We start from the raw sequence: 19,806 nt of genomic DNA on the forward strand, positions 1-19,806 counted from the left end.
TTTCCCTTTGAGCGCCCAGGAGGAGATTCTTCATCCCAATTCAGCTGGAAGCAGACAAAAGAAGATCATCCTCCATGTTCCTTACTTTGGGGTGCATGGATCTGCTTATTTTATGAATTATAGATATGTTGTCATTTTAAGGGGTACTTTATAAATGTAGCTTTGGACGGGGAGGGAACTAGAGAGCTTAAAATGAGGGATTTCTACCTTTCCTTTCCTCTTCTCTATCCTTCCTTCTCAGGTAGAGGAGAAGGGGATAGAAGAGATAAGGGGAATAGAGTAATGTCATAGAAGTTAGAGAAACTGACAAATAGGGATAGGTTATCAAATTTACTCCTAAAACATTACATACCTATATCTTACATTGGTAGAAATCTTTATAATTGATAGAAAGTTGAAGTTCATAATCTCTTTCCATTGGTACAGAATTTGACACAAATTTAAGGTTTTCATTGGTATGAATTTATTGACATAAAAATTGGGATTAATATTGTTACTTTTATATAGGCATTGTGCCTGTACAACACATAGCTGGGTAATATAGTAGTATAGTGATAGATCTGCCCAATCTAGGTGTGCAGCTTGTACTCATATTAATTGAGTAGTGTTTTATTGCACAGGCTTATTGGGGTTGAAGCTTTACCAAAACATTAGTCAATGAGGTCAGCCCACAGCAAGACACTTCATTTAACCTAAAGAACCTACTGAAAACCTGGAATGTGGTTCACATCTTTAATCCCAGCACTGAAAAGGTAGAGGCAGGCATATCTCTTGGAGGTCAAGGCCAGCCTGGTCTACATAATGAGTTCCAGGAAAGCCAGAGGTACAGAGCCCCTGTCCTGGAAAAGAAAATTTACTAAAGTGTTACTGTATAGAGCACAGGGTGAAGATAGCCTTCAAGAGTAATTTTCATAGGTTGAAAGGTTCAGGATTGCAATTGAAAAACTGATGTTGGGCTATACATGTGCGTGTCACGGTCGTTACTGTTGACAATTCCAAGTATTAAACTATGGTGCCACCTCTGGAGCATGGGTGTGCGTGTGATCGGGCCTGCAATTTCTACTGACAATATATCTGCTTAGTCAATGTGGGAAAGGGTTACCTAGGAAAGATGCCCAGAGTTGAGCTGGGGCAAGTGCCACAGTAGAACTGTTGAATAGTAAGTGGTAAACCTGGGATCTATCCCCACCATTGTGGAACATAACACAAAGGGAGGGATTTAAGGTCGGGTGATAGTCTCTTGATTTTCTTGTGGCTTCAGGAGACACTATTAAGGCGAAGAATGGGGCCAGCAAAATGGATCAGTGAGTCAAGGAGCTGGCTCTCAAGCCTGACAGCCTGAGTCCAGTATTCTAAACTCACATAATTTCCATGATGTAGCTACTGTTGACTTCTGACCTCCACATACACAGTATGTTGAACACACACACATGCATACACACAAACACAATAAATAACCAACCAACCTGAGGAATGCTGGCACCACCGAGTCCATGTTCTCCTCTACCTGAGACCTCCAGATCCACTTGCCAGGCCTCTCTACTCAGGCCAGGATTGCATCAAGCGCAAAGCAGCTCCAGGAAGTTCATACTCCTGGGCCTTGTACTTTTGAGGGCATTAGGAAAGCAGGGTATCTTCTGTCAAGCAGTGCTGTCTCCGAGTACTCCAAGCCAACCTATGGAGCAAGCACAGAATACCCAGTCCAGCATACAAAGTAACCCAGAGTCTAAAATATCTTGAAAAACCTTTATATTTCATATCAATTTCCAGCTTTAAGTTTTCAGATTAGGATTGTCCAATCAGCAAATCCATGCTGATATTCCAAGCATCTAGAAAACTCCAAAGTGTGAGACTCTTCTTGTTCCAAACATTTTGAATGAGAAATACTCACATGCTGTTGTTCTCAAGCTGTTACACACAAGGCTTTCTTGAGTGAAGACTCAAAAAGTCCTCTCTCTCTCTCTCTCTCTCTCTCTCTCTCTCACACACACACACACACACACATACATACAACCATTCAAAAGAAACAGAATGGTGTGTGGTGGTGATGATCTATTGCCTGTCACTGGGCAGGCTGAGGCACGAGTATGCACATGTGTATATCCATATTTCATAAAACAAATAAAATAAGAGAGGAGTAAAACTTAGTAGATTACAATTCTCATGATAACAAGGCATTCTGATTATTATTGCATGCTTGGAGATAATTTCTTTTAAACCCCGAATTTTTTTAAAGTCTTGACTAGGAATCCAGAAGAAATTATTTTTCTTGTCCAAAAGTGAAAAGTGGGCTACTGAAAGTAACGCACACTGTCAATAGTGACATTAGGAGTCATTAGATAAATGGACCTCATTCACTTATGGAACACATGGTTTGAATCTGCAATGTCTCCCAGAGGCTGCTGTTTTGAACAATTGTTCCCTAGCTGGTGGTGCTATTTGGGAATACTATGGACACTTTAGGAAGCCCATTCTCCCTGACAGAAGTGGATAATTAGGAGTGGCCTTTAAGGTTATAGTCCAGATATGGTTCTCCCCATTCTGTTTTTCCTGGTCAGCCATGATATGAGCACCCACTGCCACACACCAAGCTACACCAACTCAACTCAGTGGTGCCTGCCTGGCGCTATACACTGCAGATCTCTGGACACCAGCCAAAATATTCCTTTCCTCACTTGTCTCTGCCAGTGTCTCAGCAGTAGGAGAAAAACTAAGGGGCTGGCAAAATGGTTCTGTGGCTGTGTGTGCTAGTTTTGTATCAACTTGAAACAAGCTGAAGTCATCTGAGAGCAGGGAGTCTCAATTGAGTAAATGCCTCCAGAAGATCCAACTGAAGGAAAACCTGCAGGGCATTTTCTTAATTAGTGATTGATATGGGAGGGCCCAGTCCATTTTAGATGGTCCAGTCCCAGGGCAGGTGGACCTAGGGTCTATAAGAAAACAGGCTGAACTTGGCTAGAGAGATGGCTCAGCAGTTAAGAGTACTGGCTGCTCTTCCAGAGGTCCTGACCTAAGATCTCAGCCATATGGTGGCTCACAACAATCTGTAATGGGATCTGATGCCCTCTTCTGGTGTGTCTGAAGAGACTGACAGTGTACCTCATATACATAAAATAAACAAATCTTTTTTTAAAAAGCACACAAATATAAAAAATATATAAATCAATCTTTAATAAGAATAGAAAGTGGGCTAAGAAAGCAGTGGTCTCTGCATCAGCTCTTGCCTCCAGATTCCTTCCCAGTTTGAGTCCCTGCATTGGCTTCCTTGCATAAACTGGGACTCAGGATACTTAAGAGTAATAAGTCCCTTTCTCCCTATGTCGTGTTTGGTCATGGTGTTTCATCACTGCACAGAAACCTTAACTAAAACAGTGGGTAAATGCGCTTGCCCCCAGGCCTGATGACAAGGGTTCAGTATCAGGGACACACATAGTAAAGGGAGAGAACTTGCACAAATGTAGCAACATGTTAGATCTGGAAGCATGCCTGTACTGACTGGAGTAGGCATGCATGTGTGAATGCCAGCACACACATGCTACAGCATGAGTCTGGAGGTCCGAGGTCAACTCTCTGAAGTCAGCCCTTCTCTGTCACAGTGGAACTAGGTGATGAAATTCAGGTGGTCAGATTTGAGTGGCAAACACCATTACCTGCTGAGCCATCTCACCAAATGCTACTTCAAGTTTTCCATAGTTAAGTTGCTGGAAATAGGTGGAGTCACCACTGTGTCATTGAACTTCAAATTCTCACAGAACTTTCACAGATTCACTCATAGAAAAATGCATGCATTTCACGATGTGAGGTTTACTGCTGACTGCTATAAAAAGAAAAAGAAATTAAGGTGTCATTGTCCTCAAAAAGTTTTTTTTTAATAAGCAAAATTATTTTCCCACTCATTTATAAAAGCTTTCAATGTATTTGCATATTTTTTCTAGATTTGAGCCCATTCACTAATGTTTTAAAAACTATCCTATAAATTGTGACTACCTAACCTGCAAGGGTACCCCACTCTTACATAAAAACACCTCACCTGAGAATATTCTTTAAAACATTCTGTTCCCTTATCTGCCTGATTTTATAATTGGCTTGCTTGGTTTGTTAGTGTCTAATTTCTTGAGTTCTTTACATATTTTGGATATATATAAAAGAGGTATATAGATATATTCCTCTCTCGTATATTGGGTTGGTGAAGATCTCTTCGAATTCTGTAGGCTTCTCAACAAAGGAATCTCTTTTTTTTTTTTTTAAGATTTATTTATTATTATATGTAAGTACACTGTAGCTGTCTTTACACACACCAGAAGAGGGCATCAGATCTCATTATGAATGGTTGTAAGCCACCATGTGGTTGCTGGGATTTGAACTCAGGATCTTTGGAAAAGCAGTCAGTTCTCTTAACCACTGAGCCATGTCACCAGCCCAACAAAGAAATCTCTAATGGCCAAGAAGCACTTAAAGAGACTTTCAATGTCCTTAGTCATCAGCTGCAAATCAAAACCATTCTGACTCAAGTGACAACACATGCTGTCGAGGATGTAGAACAAGGGGAACACTCGTTCATTGCTGGTGAGAGTGAAAACTAGTACAAACACTTGGGAAATCAATTTGGTGGTTTCTCAGTAAATTGCGAATAGTTCTAACCTCAAGACCCAACTATACTACTCCTGGGCATATACCCAAAACATGCTCCACTATATCACATGGACACTTGCTCACCTATGCTCATAGCAACTGAACTCATAATATACAGGCACTGGGAACAACCTAGATGCCCCTCAAATGAAGAATGAATAGAGAAAATGTGGTACACTTACACAATGAAATACTACTCAACTATTAAAAACAAAGACATCATGAAAGTTGCAGGTAAATGGATAGAACTGGGAACTACCATCCTGAATGAGGAAACCCAGAGACAGAATGATACACATGGTATGTACTCACTTCTAAGTAAATATTAGCCAAAAAGTACAGGATAATCATGCTAAAATCCACAGAACCAGAGAAGCTTGGAAATAAGAAGGACCCAAGGGAGGATGTGGAGTCTCATTCAAAAGTGGAAGCAGAATTCAGATGTGGATGGAGGGAGGAGATTGGGTGGAAGGGGAGTGTGGAGGGGAACAGGGATGGGGATAAGATATGGGAATGGGGCAGGAGAGGGCCAGGAGAGAGAACAGATATCGATGGGGGACATCTGCAGGACTAGCTGGAGACATGGCATACCAGCGATTTATAGGGAGACTGAAGTGGCCACATCCTGTAGCCAGGCAGGACTTCCAGTGGAGGGAGGGGGACTGCAATCCAATCACAAAACCTTGAACCCAAAATTTGTACTACCTACAAGATGTGCAGGGATAAAGATGGAGCAGAGAATGAGGGAATGGCCAACCATTGGCTGGCTCAACCTGAGATTCATTCTATGGGAGAAAGCCAACCCCTGACATTATTGATACTCTGCTATGCTTGTGGACAGGAACCTAGCATAACTGCTTCCTAAGGGACTTCATCCATCAGTGGATGAAAACAGATGTAGAAACCCACAGCCAAACATCAGGCAGAGCTTAGGGAGTCTTGTGGAGAAGTTGTGAATGGGCCGGAGCAAGCTGGAGGGGTCAAGGACACCACAAAAATACCAACAGAGTTAACTGACCTAGGTCCATGGGGACTGACAGAGACTGAACCAACAAAAGAACACACAGGGGCTGGACGTAGGCCCCTACACATTTGTAGCAGTTGTGCAGCTTGATCTTCATGTGGGTCCCCTAACAATTGGAGTGGAGGCTGTCTCCGACTCTGTTGCCTGCCACTGGACCCCTGTCCCTTAGCTGACTGCCTGGTTGGGCCTTAGTGGGAGAGAATACACTTAGTCCTGCTGTAGCTTGATGTCCCAGGGCAGGCAGGGTAGGAGGTGGAGAGAGGCTTTGCCTCTGCTGAGAGGAAGACAGGGTAATGGGGGAGGGATATATGAGGGTGAGACTGGGAAGGGAGGGGGGAGCAGCAGACAGGATGTAAAGTGCATAACTAAATAAATGAAAAAAGTGATATGATTTAAAAAAATAGATTCTGGGAGCTGGGGAGATGGTTCAGGTATCAAGAGCGCTTGTTGCATTTCCAAAAGTTCCAGCTCCCACACTAGGTGGCTCCTAACTAACCAATAGCTTCGGGTCCAGTGGAGTTCTCGTCTGACCTCTATGGATAATTCATTACACACACACACACACACACAGGAGGCAGGGAGAGAAGGGGAAGAGAGGGAGAGGTACTTTTTAAGAAATCTTTTAATATATATATATATATATATATATATATGTATATGTATGTATGTATGTATGTATATATATGTATATATATATATGTATATATATATATATATATATGTATATATATATTTTTTTTTCTTGGGGCTGGAAGGACTCGGCTGGAAGAGCACCTGCTACTCTCCCAGAGGACCTGTGTTCTATCTCCCAGCACCCACATGGTAGTTCACACCTCTCTGTAACTCCCCTTCCAGGGTGTCTTGACACCTCACATTGACATAACTGCAGGCAAAATACCAATGAACATAAAGTAAAAATTTTAAAATACAGAGATTCTGGGCACCCTTCTGCTAGGTAACTCTGAATTTTTGAAACCCTTCACTTGTCCACTTATTCAGACAAGGTCTCCATGTGTATGCTAAGAGGGCCTCAACCTTTCTATCCTCTGGCCCCAGCCTGCTGACTGTGCACTCTTGTGATAAACTTAATTGACCAAATAAATCAGCACACACTTCATTTGCTCAGTCCATCACTGTCAACTACTCCCTCCAGTACTTTACTATCATAAACAACAACCACAAAAACTCTCGTAGGTGTCTTTCTTCATGCAGTTTTCTGAGGATGACAAAGTTAGAATCTCTCCTTCTTAAAAAGTAAAAAAAAAAAAAAAAAAAAAAAAAAAATAGTAAGCATGTCAACTGTGGTGTCACTGTTGTTCTGGAAAAAAAAAAAAAAAAAAAAAAAAAACAAAACAAAACAAAACTACACCCTACTGTAATCTGAGAATCACAGGGAACACTGGCATATACCCAAAGCTATGCTAGATATTTGAAAGGGTCCATTAAAAGACTCCTAATAACTGGTCTAGAGAAAAGGCTAGCCTGGGCCTTTGTGTCCTAGATCTATGAGAATCACTTTTGTCTTTTATCATAATGACAGACACTAATGTTCCAAGTCTGACGAGTGCTTTCCTGATTGGCTGCAATAAGAGAGACTATAAATTCCAATGCTCCAGAAGCCCAGACAGGAATGCGGAATGCTACACTTTCAAGCTCACCCTAGACCACAAAGCAAGTGTCTGGGACACGGTCTTCAGTGAAAAAGAATCAATTTTTAAAAAGAGCAAACATTTTGAGACTGAGCAAAGGAAAGAAAGAAGGAAAGAAGGAAGGAAGGAAGGAAGGAAGGAAGAAAAGAAAAGAAAAGAAAAGAAAAGAAAAGAAAAGAAAAGAAAAGAAAGAAATAGAGAGGGAGGGAGAGAAAAGAAGAAAGTTAGGTGTCTTTTAGACATGTAAAATGTTTAACTAAGGAACCCCAGTACACCCAAGGCAGCACCTGATAATCAGAACCCAGTTACATCACTCACGACAACTAGATACAGTCCTAGAACCCCATGACACCCAGTGGACAGTATATTAGCGGGCACCAAGAGCAATGCTCTGCTCTGCACAACTGAAAAGAAGCCACCTTGATATCTGCCCTGCGACTGGAGAGTAATCTGACATTCCAATCAAAAACTTCTGTTGGAGACTGGACCTGACCTTCAGCTAAGATAAGTCACACAGGAGGGTAGCCTTGGGGAGACAGGCTTAGGTAGTTAGGAATTTAGGGGGTGAACCTATGTAATGACCGTTTGCATAATAAAATGTAACTTTTGTTATACTAGCCACACTAACTACACGTCTCTACCTTCTTGCATCCGATAGCAAATAAACCTACTCTTTTTCTTTACTAATAGGAAAAAGACCTTTGAACGAGGTCATAAAAGTAGCAGAAACAGGACTAAATACCCCCGGCCACCAGTACAAAATATGACTAATATTCTCGGGAGTAAATTCTAGATTACCCAGGGCCACACTGTAAGCCCCTTGCTTTTTTTTAAAAAAAAAAAAAAATGGAATCCTACAGTCGTAACCGCCGATATCCCCGGCCCACTTGTGCCTTCCCTCGTCCCCAATCTCCCTCGCGTCCTCTCTATGCCAGCTTGCCCTCGCTACATTTCATTAATCCTGACCCCCAACACGACTACTCCAGTTATAGACACTTGCATACTGAACACCACAGCGCAGACCCGCAAAACCCGCTCCTCTCTCAACCACGGAGTTAACCCCAAGGCGCCTGTGCTGCCAGAGACGGACGCACATAGATGCCGTCGCGTCAATGACGTCAGAGAGGCGCCCGATCCGAAATCTGGTCGCCATAACCTGACGCCGGCTGGAGTAAGTCCATGCACTTTGTTAATTGTCTCTTAGGCTTCTCGGATTTTTCCAGTAGAATTTTAAACAAATAAGCAGCGTCCCGGCGGGAGAAAGCCGCTGAACAAAGCGAAGAAAGGAAAGGAATGAGTGAGGCCCGAAGGAGACATCGCCAGAGAGCTCCGGAAGCTGGCCGACAATGAAGGGTAAGTGAGACGAGGGACGCGGAGCAGGACCAGGGTGGGACTATAGAACCTCGGAACTAGAAGTTGGCTTGGGAAATGAATCAGGGATACCTGTCTCAACAGAGTCCTAAGGCAACTTCCAGGGAATTACCTTAGTACACAAAAGAAATGGAGGCCGGGAGTCTGAATCCGCCGACTCAGTCTCTTAGCTAGGAATAGATGTCAGGATCATGTTGTGTGCTCTCTTCGGGGGCCTCTCGGGGGAACTAGAAGTGATGGGTCCAAGTCCTTGACCGGACCTAGCTACTACCTTCCCGTATAACTTCTGTCAAGGACCTGCTCCCCTCTGCCACCTGGTTTTCACCCTTGCCCCTGTAAAAAGCTGCTGAGGGGCAGTATCGAACACCTAAGGCTTTGGAATTTGAGCCGAAAAGAGCTGTGCCCAGAAAGGCAGCCAAGCACTGGGGCAGTACTAGAGGAGAGAGTAAAGATATTGCCTCTGATTTGGTGATTCATGCCCTTTTTCTCTGAGAACAAGTTTCTTAGCGTGTCTCAGCTACCACTTTATTATGTGCATAACAAAGAAAAACTACTGTTAAAAATTGCTTAGAGCCGGGCGTGGTGGCGCACGCCTTTAATCCCAGCACTCGGGAGGCAGAGGCAGGCGGATTTCTGAGTTCGAGGCCAGCCTGGTCTACAAAGTGAGTGCCAGGACAGCCAGGGCTACACAGAGAAACCCTGTCTCGAAAAACCAAAAAAAAAAAAAAATTGCTTAGAAAGATTAATGACATTAAGATAATATATATGCACACTCACTCAACCAACCGCTTGACAAGCTGTGAGTGTTCCACACCTGCTGCATGTTGCAGAAAGACTTTCAACTTTGATGCGAGGTATCTGGGGTAAATAAAACAAAGTTCTTCCTGGGATTCCAGCCCCTGCATGTTTATCACAATAAAGTACAATCTCGATCCATTGTTCAAGGGAGAGCTAGATTCTGTATATAAATCTTGTGAGTACCTTGGTTTGTTTGCTTGGGTCAAGCATATACTCAGGGAGTCAGAGATGGATTTTTGTTTGTTTGTTTGTTTGTTTGTTTCTTATGGTTGCTGTTGGGATAGTCAGCTATGTACTCCTGACGAGCCTGGAGCTCACTGTGTGAACCAGCTCGGCCTCTACCTCTCAAGTAATGGGGATCAACCATGTGTGCCGCCACACCCAGCTCAGAAGTGCAATGTATAGGGTGTAGTGTGAACTGCACTTTCTGGACATGGGCCCTTCCTTTTCCCATTTACTCCTGTAGTCTCTGCCCCAGTGCCACCATGATGATTGCCTCCAAACAAATAAGAAACGGGATTATGGAGGTTTAAAGAGGTTTCATCATCATGAAGATAGTATGTAGAGTTTTGGAAAAAGACTATTGTATTTTATCTGGTCAGGATACATTGTAGATTTTAAAGTGTGAAAAATCTGTTTTAAGCCTCTCTTAGTAGTCAGCAAAATGTAGTGTTTCGACCATATACAGCCTACCCGTTAATATCTCCTCTCTTTTAGTGTCTAGACTTTCTAGACTTACTGGGCCACTGCCCAAGTATAATTATACCTCCTGGGTGTTTAAAATCAGATCAACTCTAAATGTGACCCAGCGAGGAATTTTTTGGACATGCTGAGTCTGGAGTAGAAACCAAAACCTTACGTTTTAATAAGATCCCAGCAATTCTTTAAGCTTTGAGGAGTGCTTTTTTTAAAAAACTACATCCTGGGAATTTCTAGGATAAAGTTGGCAAGAGGGAAGAGTAAGAAGTATCGATGATAAGTGGTGGTTCATGTGTGTGATCCCAGCAACTAGCACCTGGGAGCCTAAGACAGGATGTGGGTTGGAAGCCAGCCTAGGATACAAAGCAAGACCTTATCTTAAAATGAAGGAGTAACACATAAGAGGGCTGGGGTCTGTATCCACAGTGAAGCATTTGCCTAGCACACATTACACTCCCCTTGCGTTAGTCCCCCAGCACTACAGAGTAAAACAAAAGGGATCATCCAAGAACGTTTTTCTTTTTTCTACTAACCCAGTCTTCCTTCTCTGAATAAGTGTACTTCTTAGCATAGTTAGAACCCCCCCCCCCCAAAAAAAAAAAGAAGAAAAGCCCCGGCTAGTATTCTCATTCCTAACAGGAGTAATCATTTCTCCATATGTTTGTCTTTCCTCCCCCAGCTGCCATCTACCATGCCTTTTCTCATAAAGAAGCCAAGGACCACGATGTGCAGGTACAGTCTTTCAGGGGTGGGCGGCCAGCAGTCGAGGTGATGGCAAAGCTGGCTCAGTATCTTCTAAGACTGTTTTAGCTGTCCTTTCCCATGGATTCCTCCTCGACTTTACACTCTGAATATCAGGCCCCATAGACATCTTTTATGCTGATGTCTTCATGAGCCAGACTCCTTTCTTAGGGCACCAAAGTCAGCTCTGAGGGACTTGGACTCCTTGATTTCCCGTCATCTCCCACTCTGCAGGAAATGACAGCCTGTGCCCACCTGAAACCAGTCTTGCTCTTGCTTCTATATCCTGGTCAGTGCTCAGCCCATTTCCTAAGTGGATGTTACAAATTCTGTCTGGATGTTTCAGGGTGCTTTGTCATTTGGGCAAAAGCTTTACCCGTGGCTCCTAAAGAGAACATAGCCTTGAAGTCAAGATTTTAAAAGGCCAGTTAACCTTTAATTTTTAATTCCCAGTGAAAGACCACATGTATATTTAAAAGAACCAAACTGTCATCATATCAATGATGGATTGTTTAGCCATCCCTACCTTCAAGTACCTTGAAGGTTGTGTATTCTGTATTTTCACTCCCTTGCTTTACCATAGAGAGGGTAGAAGTCAGCATTCATACGTTAACCTAAAGCTGGCAGTTAGCCCAGACTTGGCCTTACTGTGCGGTTAGTGCAAAAAGAGCCCAGCCAATGGCCCAGGGAAGAGGTTGATCCTCAGGTAACAGGGTTTCAGGTGATGAAGGCCAAGTGAGGTACCTGTTGCCCAGTGAGGAACTGACTGTTGCTGCCCTAACTCCAGAGGAAAAGCGATTAAAGAGGACTGTGAAGCTCACTGTCAGAATTCCTCCTCAAAGGACGTGACTTTCCTGGAAACCACAGGCAGTTTCCCCTAGTGCGAGAATGGCTCATTTTCCTAAGAACCCCATCTCCCTTCCCCTTTAAGCTGGCCTTATAGTCATGACTGATTAACCTCTATCATCCATTTCTCAAACTTCCTTCCCCACAAGGATTAGAGAAGTACTAAATTACAAAAAGTTTTGAATCCTCAGTAGAGGAACCTCTAAGAAGCAGGACAGGAAGTCATTGTTTGAACTGGCTGCAGTGTGGGACACTGTCACAATTAGTGTATGAGTGTTTCTTTTACATCTTGGCAGTTGTGTGTAGCAAACACTTGGCAAGAGATTTGTGAGCCTCTGTGGATAGAGAGATGGATCAGCAAAGATAGTGGCTTTCTGGAACAGGGTATGAGGACCCTGGTGTCTGTGGGCACAAGAACCGTGAACAACACCACTATGTCTCTGAGCAGGAGCTGGGAAGCCAGCGGGCTGAGGCCTTTGTGCGGGCCTTCCTGAAGCAGAGCATACCTCACATGAGCCAAGAAGACTGTGAGAGCCATCTGCAGCGCAAGGCCGTGATCTTGGAATATTTCACTCGCATAAAGCCAAAGCCAAGGCCAAAGAAGAAATCCAAAGGCCTCTCTGCCAAACAGAGGAGAGACATGCGGCTCTTTGACATTAAACCAGAGCAACAGAGGTATGCCCATCTTTCCTAATGGTCTTACCATCCAACCTTGCCTTGTCATCTTTGTCAGAGTGCAAGGACTGGGGAGCCAGGGGCTCACTGGACATCCCTACATACTCATGCTCAGGTACTTCTCTGCCTTCTGCCACAAGAGGGCAGCCTCCCCCTTCCAATTTCCTTGTGCCTGTGCTTGGCCTCTGAGGGGCAGGCATTGGTGAGACTGAGGGTTCTCATCACTTAGCTTCTGTCCTAGCCTCACTAATAATAAGTGAGTCTGTTTTCCATGGCAACAGGCTGTTTGCTTTCAGCTTTCTAGAAAAGAGGAACTGATATGCCTTAATGTGTACTTTCCTGTAGCTTTGAACATAACTAGACAGTATCACCCACTCAGAGGTTACTGCCAACGAATGGTCCCACCTACTCATTTCAGACATTTCTGAAAGGAATACATCATTGTCTTGTGGGAGGATGTCTTTCTTGATACAGTTCTGAGTTTGTGTTTGCAGTTACTGTTTACTGGCTTTGTATAATGCACTTTAGCCACATATCTTTCTATGTCCCAGATGGCATGAGAGTGTCACTTTGCCAAGGATCTGCCTCTCTGGGTTCCTTGAAGGAAGTGCTTGTTTCTGATTTGAGCCATTGTTCTTGACTGCCTAACCCTCTGCACCAAGACATATGATAATCACCCCAGAGAAAAGCTTCCGGGCTCTACTCTCGCCTTCTACACAGTCCTGTCACCTTACAGAAGGGATTGCACCTCCCGGGGGCTATTAAATTTAACCTCCTGGAAGTGTGGGCTAACAAGACTAATGTTCATTTGCTCATTTGTCTTGGGAAAAGGAGTGTGGATGAACAGCACCTGGGTCATTATGGCTGATGGTACATCGCCACCTTCAGCTGGGGGTCTGAGCCAGGGGCTCCACCATCGTACGTCTGGCCAGGAGGGTGGGCATCTAGGTGAAGGACCACCTTTTTGAGAGCAGATATTTAGCCTTGAAGAGGTTCTACCAGGGAAGAAATTGAGTTGGAGTAGCAGGTTGGGGAGTTACTTGGAACTTTGGAGAGCCTTGGCCTTCCACACAGTCTCCAGTGCTCCCTTTGGTCATCCTCAGCCTGGAGCCCAGCTCTGTCTGCTGCTCACTGTAAACGCCAAGCTCACGCTTCTGGCTTCTTTACAGATACAGCCTTTTCCTCCCTCTCCATGAACTCTGGAAACAGTACATCCGTGACCTGTGCAATGGGCTCAAGCCAGACACGTGAGTTTTAGTTCTGAAGCCTGCCATGGAAGCAGATGCCAAGCCTGGAGAGCATTAGAGATGCTGTCTGAGAAACCAGCAGGCTGTGGGTGTTGGCCATCCTGTTTGGTTTGTTACCGACTCTTCTTTGTGGGCTCTTCACCTCCTAGGCAGCCACAGATGATTCAGGCCAAGCTCCTAAAGGCAGATCTTCATGGTGCTATTATTTCAGGTAATTTCTATGATAGCATATAGTCATCTGGAGATTGTTACTCAGTGTAAGTGAAGTGTGTGTCATAGTATTCGGCCTGTCATCTATCACTTGGCATCCCTGAACTATCTCCAAGTCACAAGCAGTGAGGATCTGAGATAGTTGTGATCTAACCCATCCTAGTTCCTTGTTAAACACACACTAAGTGCCCTCTTTGTGCCATCTGCTCACACTGTTGGAATCTAGGCTCTAGCTGATTCTCTTGGACCCAGAGTCCCTCTCATCATGGGTTCCAAGGGGTCACCGCCAGTGCAGACTTTTCCCATGACTCCTTTACCCCATGACACCCAACAGCTACCTGGATGGACATCCAAGAGCTACCTCAAATTAGATATCCAACATAAAGCTGTTGGTCCCCCCGAGGTCAGCTGTCTCTGACCTGCCTGCCTCATCTCCTAGAATAGCACAGCTTGTCCAGGCTAGAAACTAGGAAATACATACAAATTACCTCTTTCCCCAATCCTCTACCTCAAGGACATTAACACACATAGCTCCCAAATCTGTCCTAACTCCCACTCCCTCAAGGTGCTGCGACTACTTTCTCTGGCCTCCCCACACCCTGCCCAGGTCACACACTGTTTTATTCCCACATACACTACAAGGTTAAATACCCAGAATGAAGGCTGCAGTCAGACTTCAGACTGCTGTTTACGTTACCTGTTCTAGGCCTCTAGCAGCTTCAGTGTCCTTTGGCCACTTTGTAGCTTGCACACCAGTTGTCTGCGCTTGGGTCCTTCATTCAACCAAGGGGTTCTGCATGTTCATGTACCTCGGTCCCCTTTCCTGATGTCACTTCTGAGAGTCTACTAGCACTAAAGTTTCTTCTTCCACCCTCATTCTGTTCTTATTTTCCTTGTAGCCATTATCAATCAGTATCAAGAAATAGAATTGCCCATGTTTTACTATACATTGTCCTCTACCACAGCTTCAGCTCCACAGGAACAGAATACAAACCATCTCATTCAGTGTCCTGCCCCAGCACCCTCCTAGCTCACTGGGCACATAGTTTCTTCCATGAATGCTGACCACACGGAAGCGGAAAGGGGCCTGCCTATGAGGTGGCTCACGCCATTGCAAGGCAACTCTACAGAAGGACTACATTCCAGGCAAAGTTCAGGAGGCCCAAAAGTGAATGATAGATGCCCTGCCAATGGTGTTTGCTCCAACAGCAGTACACTGGACTTGTTGGTTCTGTGTATTACCTCTTAGCTCCAGAACCCTGCCCAAAACTAAAGGACACCCAAGAATAGCCAAGAGATCATGAAGCACAGGACAAGGGGCTAGGAAGCCTGGGCTCTTGCTAGCTGGGTCACTGCCCAAGAGCCACTATCTTCTGAGCACTTTCTTCCTCAGCTTAGAAAAGCCCGTCTTCCTGTCTCTGAGGCTTGGCAGTGACTGCCAGCACCACCCAGTCCTTACAGTCAATTGCCTTTCTCCTTTGCAGTCACGAAATCCAAGTGCCCCTCCTATGTGGGAGTTACAGGAATCCTTCTGCAGGAGACCAAGCATGTCTTTAAGATCATCACCAAAGAAGACCACCTAAAAGGTGAGTGCTGTGTCCCCAGGGTATCAGATGCTGCTATATCTCCCTTCCAGGTTTGCTTTCCTGTGCAGTCAGACAGGTTGCAAGTGCTTACTATGATGTGCACTACAGAGTGAGGCTGCTGCCTGTGTGGCTCTCCCAGGAGACATCTATGAACACAGCCAGCAGCCTGTCCATGAACAGGACAGAAGAACTGCTTGGTTGTTTCTTGGATCTCTACCTACCAAAGTCACCACCTCTCAAATGAGTAACTAAAAGAAAGGCAGGAGAAACCAAAGCCACCTGTACCTGGAGTTTTGAGAACTGCACCCTAGTTCTCTTGAGTTTTAGCGTGTTCCAGCAGGTACCTGGATCTTCTGGGGTCTCTGTACCTGACCCTACCACATATCCAGAGATTCAAATAACAGATGGAGGGTTTGTACTCATTCCTTCATCTTTTGATTCTGGAAATTAAACCCAGGACCTCTGTCTGCTAATCCTGCGCTCTGCCCCTGGCTTACCCCCAGAGCCCTGCTTCATTGTTTTTCCATGATGTTCTGCTTGCACTGTAAGTCTAAGGAAGTGGTATAGAAGTTTCCTCATGAGCACACATCTAAGAACCTGTGCAAAATTGTATGGAAAACCCTACCTGGTGGTGGGTCTGGGAGCCTTCAGTCGTGGGAGTTGAGTCACTCACCTCAGAACCTGTAATTAGGCATTGAGTTACATTTAGATTGAGTCAAATGGCCCATGTCTTCCTTGGTATTTCTGGCTTGGATCTCCTCATTCCTATACACTTTTTTTTTAGACATTCTCACTATCTAGCCTTGGTTAGCTTGGAATGTGCTATATAGACCAGGCTGCCCTTGAACTCAGAGATCTGCCTGCTGCCTGGCTTTGTATCCTAGGTGCTCGTATTAAAGTGTGTGCCACCACACCTGTCTCACTCATTTGAATACAAGTATGTATGAATAATGCTCCACACAAAAATGAATGCACTCCCCATGTTGCTTCTCATCCTTTTTTTTTCCCTTCAGTCATCCCCAAGCTAAATTGTGTGTTCACCATAGAAATTGATGACTTCATTTCCTACATTTATGGAAGCAAATTCCAGCTTCGGGCAAGTGAGCGGTCTGCCAAGAAGTTCAAAGCAAAGGGATCAATTGACCTGTGAACTCTGCCACTGGAGACAGATGTCCCTGACACTGAAGGACTGGAAACTCCCTAAATACTCACTTTTTCTTGAAGAGCCTCTGGCTGTAGCCTGTCTCTAGTCCAGGGAAAACAGAGGGGCTGAAGAGCATTGAACAACACAGGAGAAAGCTAGGGGTAAATATTTGTATTGTTAGGTGACCTTAAGTTAGCTTTAGTTCCACAGGGAGGAAAGACTAGCAGAAATACACCAGGATTAACCTTGGATCATCTGAAGAAGGGGGCATTTATGCTCTGCCTTTCCTACTTCTCTGTGTATCCTGAACATTCTAACAAAATCAGCTATTCAAATAATAATAAAACCAGACCACAGGCATAAATGGCTCCAAATTCCTGTACTTCTGCTGGGTTGGAAGGAAAGGGGGGTTTGTGGCTCCCTCACCCCATGGCCACCTCCCATCTCCGATTGCTTTCACAGTATGAAACATCAGATTTGACTGGAAGTCATCTCAGCTCCAAACTCTGAGCTGCCTACACTTTGCTGCTGTCAGGCACAGAGGCGTAGTGAGCTTGCTAGATGGCTCAGATTTGGCTACAGTAGTCAGAATGGGGCAGAGGGCCAGATCTGCCAGTACCATTGGAACTGTGGGTCAGGGCCAGCACTCCATGCTGGTATCGTGAAAGTCTTGTAGTTGAAACCTGGTTCAAAAGGACCACTTGCCCCTTGCTTGTTAGAAGCAAATGTCTGCTGGCCAACTCAGAAATTCTCCTGGCAACACATGTAACCACTCACAGGGAGGCGGTGGTGCTGGTGGGGTCACTTCCCGGATGGCTCCGAATCAGATCACACTGGGTGGGAGAGAAATGAGTAAGGCTAACATTCTTCATATGACAGAAAAAATAGAATGCTTACTCCCAGAACCACCTACGGTAGTTTGAATAAGTATGGCCCCATGTAGACTCGTGTGTGAATGCTTAACCCATAGGGAGTGCCACTGTTAAGGAAGTCTGGCCTTGTTGGAGGAGATGTGACACTGGAGTCTCAGGTATGTGATCAAGCTTTGCATGGTCTGGAATGCAGTCTCCTCCAGGCTGCCTCCAGATCAAAATGTCCAACTCTCAGCTCCACCAGGGCTGCCTAGATGCTGCCATGCTTCCCACCATGATGATAACAGACTAAACCTCTGAAACTCTCAGCCAGCCTCCAGTTAAATATTTTCCTTTATTAGAATGGTATATCTTCACAGCAATGGGAATTCTAACTAACCAGCACCCCCAAGTACCACAGAAGCTATCTGGACCCTGGTTCTATCTACGTCATCAAGACATTCCTCATGGCACTCCCCAGACCCACCTGACCCCTGTTTCCCTGGTGGAGGGCACACATGGGCTCTCACCCTGAAAGTGAGCATTATCCAAGGTCTCATTGACTTTACCCAAGGAAAGCTGAGATCTGAACCAGAGAGCCTGGCTCAGGGTCATGGGCTTCCCAGCAGGATACCCACAAGAAGGTGAAAGAGACTAGAATCAAGTATGTATATGTTCCTTACAAGGAACACCATCTTCTGTGTCCAGTGACTGCTGTTCTACCTGAGTGAAACTGCATGTGTGCTATAATGTCGAGCAGAACAATTCATCCACACCCTCTGAGATGTAAAGGGCACACTTTTTTTTGCATAGTTATATCCCAGAAAACTTGCTGGGGCCAGCCCCAACTCAAGTTTCCATTGACTAACTAAGGATGTTCTCAGGGAAGACAATGTGATGCTCACCTGCCACACAGTCTCTGAGCTTTTTGCTTTGTCTAGGATGTGCTGCTGTTGTATCACTAACCTCCCCAGGGGACCAAGGTCCACGAGCACGACTGATGAAGTTGCAAGTGAGACTACATAGAGCATGGCTAGCCAAATCCCTACAGTTCAGGGCTTCATGGAGGGTGGTATGGTACTTGTCACTTGTGACTCTGTCTCCAAGGAACAAGTCTATGGTAGAAACAATAACCAGCTCTGTTGAATGTAAACCATGCACTATAGAAACATGGGTGCCAGGGAGGGTCTGATAGAAACCAATGGGAAGAGCAGTTGGCACCTCAAAAAGGGCTCACTGCTGTCAAAGTTAGTTTCTGCTAACACCTCCTGACTGGTCAACAGCCACCTCTCACTCTTCATATGGTCTATCCTCAAGAAAGGGACGCTCTAGTATATCTAAATGATACTGGTCCATCAAATTAACATCTTGCCCTATGAGCAATTTGTCTCTTAAAGATCCTATCTCCAAACATAGTCATACTGGAGGTTAGGACTTCAACATAGGAATTTGAGGAGTCTTAGTGCACACCACAATTACAGCTATAGAATGTTCCTAATTAGAAAAAGATGACCAGGAAGGTGTCAGTATCCAGCCCCGACTCCAGTCAGCAGACAACAGTCTGGGGTTCTCTGGAGTTCCTCTGGTGTATCATATGCTTAGGCCACCAGCCAGCTCAATCTAACTGCTATACTTCAAACTCTTGTTTTCCTGAATTTTATGGACTTTAACTTAGGGCAGCGGTCTCTCTCTCTCTCTCTCTCTCTCTCTCTCTCTCTCTCTCTCTCTCTCTCTCTCTCTCTCTCTCTCTCTCTCTCTCTCTCTTTCTCTGCTAGGAGCAAAATAATTCCATCCTCCTGTCATTTATGTGAGGTATTTTATCAAGGACAAAAGTTTAACATGGGCAGGGTTGGACCCTGAGGGGAGCTACCAGATATTGAATCTGGCCATACCCAGGTTCAGAACCATCATAAAAAACTCAGGAAATCAAAGCAAGGTCTGCCTACTCTTCTCCCAGCCAATTAGGAGGAGACGTGGCAAGGAGACTTGTGGCCACCAGTCTCAAACCCATAAGCGATGCCTGAGATTGTACCCAGCTCACTAGTGGCGGAAAAGAGATAGCAGGAACTTCTACACACATTCTAAACCATGAAGCAGGATACAACATTCTGATCAGTTCACCAATTCCTGACATCTTTCAGGGTCTCCAAGTTACTATCTGTCAAATGGGACCACTTGACTACATGAAGGCCTCCCAGACTAGACTGGGATTCCTGCACCAGGGTAAGCAGGTACGTGTCTACAGCAGCAGATCTGCCGCACCGCAGCCCTCCTGAGTCAGACTCTAGGAGAGGGACCCAGATATCTGGTTGTTTATGTAACTCCCCACCTGC

At 44.9% G+C, this 19,806-nt stretch overlaps 1 protein-coding gene and 1 long non-coding RNA gene across 2 annotated transcripts in view; one reads left to right on the forward strand and one right to left on the reverse strand.

Moving 5' to 3' along the window:
* The window catches only part of LOC147003325 (uncharacterized), a 64,967-nt gene extending 61,156 nt beyond the window's left edge, over positions 1-3,811 (reverse strand). Inside the window, exons 1-2 of the long non-coding RNA XR_015047970.1 lie at positions 3,651-3,811; positions 1,467-1,675 (exon numbers count right to left, since the gene is read on the reverse strand). This is a non-coding gene — a long non-coding RNA (uncharacterized LOC147003325). The remainder of the gene's footprint in view (positions 1-1,466; positions 1,676-3,650) is intronic.
* A 4,604-nt stretch (positions 3,812-8,415) lies between these two features.
* Positions 8,416-16,986, forward strand: Pop4 (POP4 ribonuclease P/MRP subunit). Its single transcript, XM_021167368.3, has 7 exons — positions 8,416-8,658; positions 10,853-10,905; positions 12,209-12,435; positions 13,605-13,682; positions 13,832-13,893; positions 15,377-15,478; positions 16,492-16,986. The coding sequence occupies exons 1-7, from the start codon at positions 8,652-8,654 to the stop codon at positions 16,626-16,628; spliced, it is 666 nt and encodes a 221-aa protein (XP_021023027.1). The 5' UTR covers positions 8,416-8,651; the 3' UTR covers positions 16,629-16,986.
* The last annotated feature ends 2,820 nt before the right edge of the window (positions 16,987-19,806 follow it).

This window comes from Mus caroli, unplaced genomic scaffold, assembly GCF_978045245.1.
Source record: "Mus caroli unplaced genomic scaffold, Mus_caroli_1 scaffold_8, whole genome shotgun sequence".
NCBI lineage: Eukaryota > Metazoa > Chordata > Mammalia > Rodentia > Muridae > Mus > Mus caroli.